Source organism: Penaeus monodon, chromosome 22 (assembly GCF_015228065.2).
Source record: "Penaeus monodon isolate SGIC_2016 chromosome 22, NSTDA_Pmon_1, whole genome shotgun sequence".
NCBI classification, from domain to species: Eukaryota; Metazoa; Arthropoda; class Malacostraca; order Decapoda; family Penaeidae; genus Penaeus; species Penaeus monodon.
The window spans coordinates 1,112,486-1,113,398 of record NC_051407.1 but is presented as its reverse complement, the minus strand read 5'-3'; the positions used below and the strand labels follow the sequence as shown (position 1 = coordinate 1,113,398).

At 51.9% G+C, this 913-nt stretch overlaps 1 protein-coding gene across 1 annotated transcript in view; it reads left to right on the top strand.

Moving 5' to 3' along the window:
- Nucleotides 1–913, top strand: part of LOC119586808 (monocarboxylate transporter 12-like) — a gene marked incomplete at both ends in the record, with an annotated part of 13,233 nt that overhangs the window by 11,352 nt on the left and 968 nt on the right. The window contains 1 exon segment of the mRNA XM_037935532.1: nucleotides 41–679. Within this exon segment, the coding sequence (XP_037791460.1) occupies nucleotides 41–679 (639 nt within the window).

The following is a 913-nucleotide window of genomic DNA, read 5'->3' as shown; positions in this document are numbered from 1 at the left end:
TAAGTATAGGTATGTGCGTAACACGAGGTAAACATTCCAGGCATCGGAGGCGGGTTGCTGATGGGCATCATCTTCTCCATCATACCTCACTACTTCAAAAAGCGACGCGGCGTTGCCAACGCCTTCATGATGGTTGGGCTGAGCGCCGGCCAGATGGCGGGCCCTCTCCTCATCAATTACCTCCAAGTGGAATACGGCTATTTGGGAGGCACGCTCGTGCTGTCCGCCATTGTGCTGAACTGCTGCGTGGGGGCGGCCGTGTTCCAGCCCGTGGAGTGGCACGTGAAAAAGGCCAATAGGAAACTTAGCAACAATAACAATACCAAAGCCTCGCGAAGACCAAAGGCGGACGAGGTGGAAGCTCCGAGGTACTCGGCGCTCGCGCGCGTCTTCAACACGACTCTGAACAACCTGAAACTCCTGAAATCGTCTCGGATTCTCATCATCGCTCTCAGTTCAGCGCTCAACATGATCAGCTACCTGAACTTCCTCATGATGGTCCCCTTCGTGTTGCAGACCATCGGGTACTCCATGCAGGAGACGACCTGGTGCGTCTCTGTGTCCGGGCTGTGCAACATGGTGTCCCGGCTGGTGGTCTCGGCGCTCACGGACTGCCCCGGATTCAGCATGCGAGGATGCTACATGGCGGGCACCACCGTGGTCCTGGCGGCCATGATAGGTGGGGGATGCGGCTTTTAAGCTGTACGCTTGAAAACACAACTTTTCGTTGATGTATGTTGGTAGTAAGATTGGGAAATTAGGGATTCTTATACGTACGAGATCATGTCATTCACGAAGGACGCTGACGAGTTATGGAAATCTGTATTTATATGTGATCAAATAGCAGGCCCAATTTTTCTTGATCCAGAAAAGAAAACCATAATAATTATAAACAAACAAGCACACTCTGATA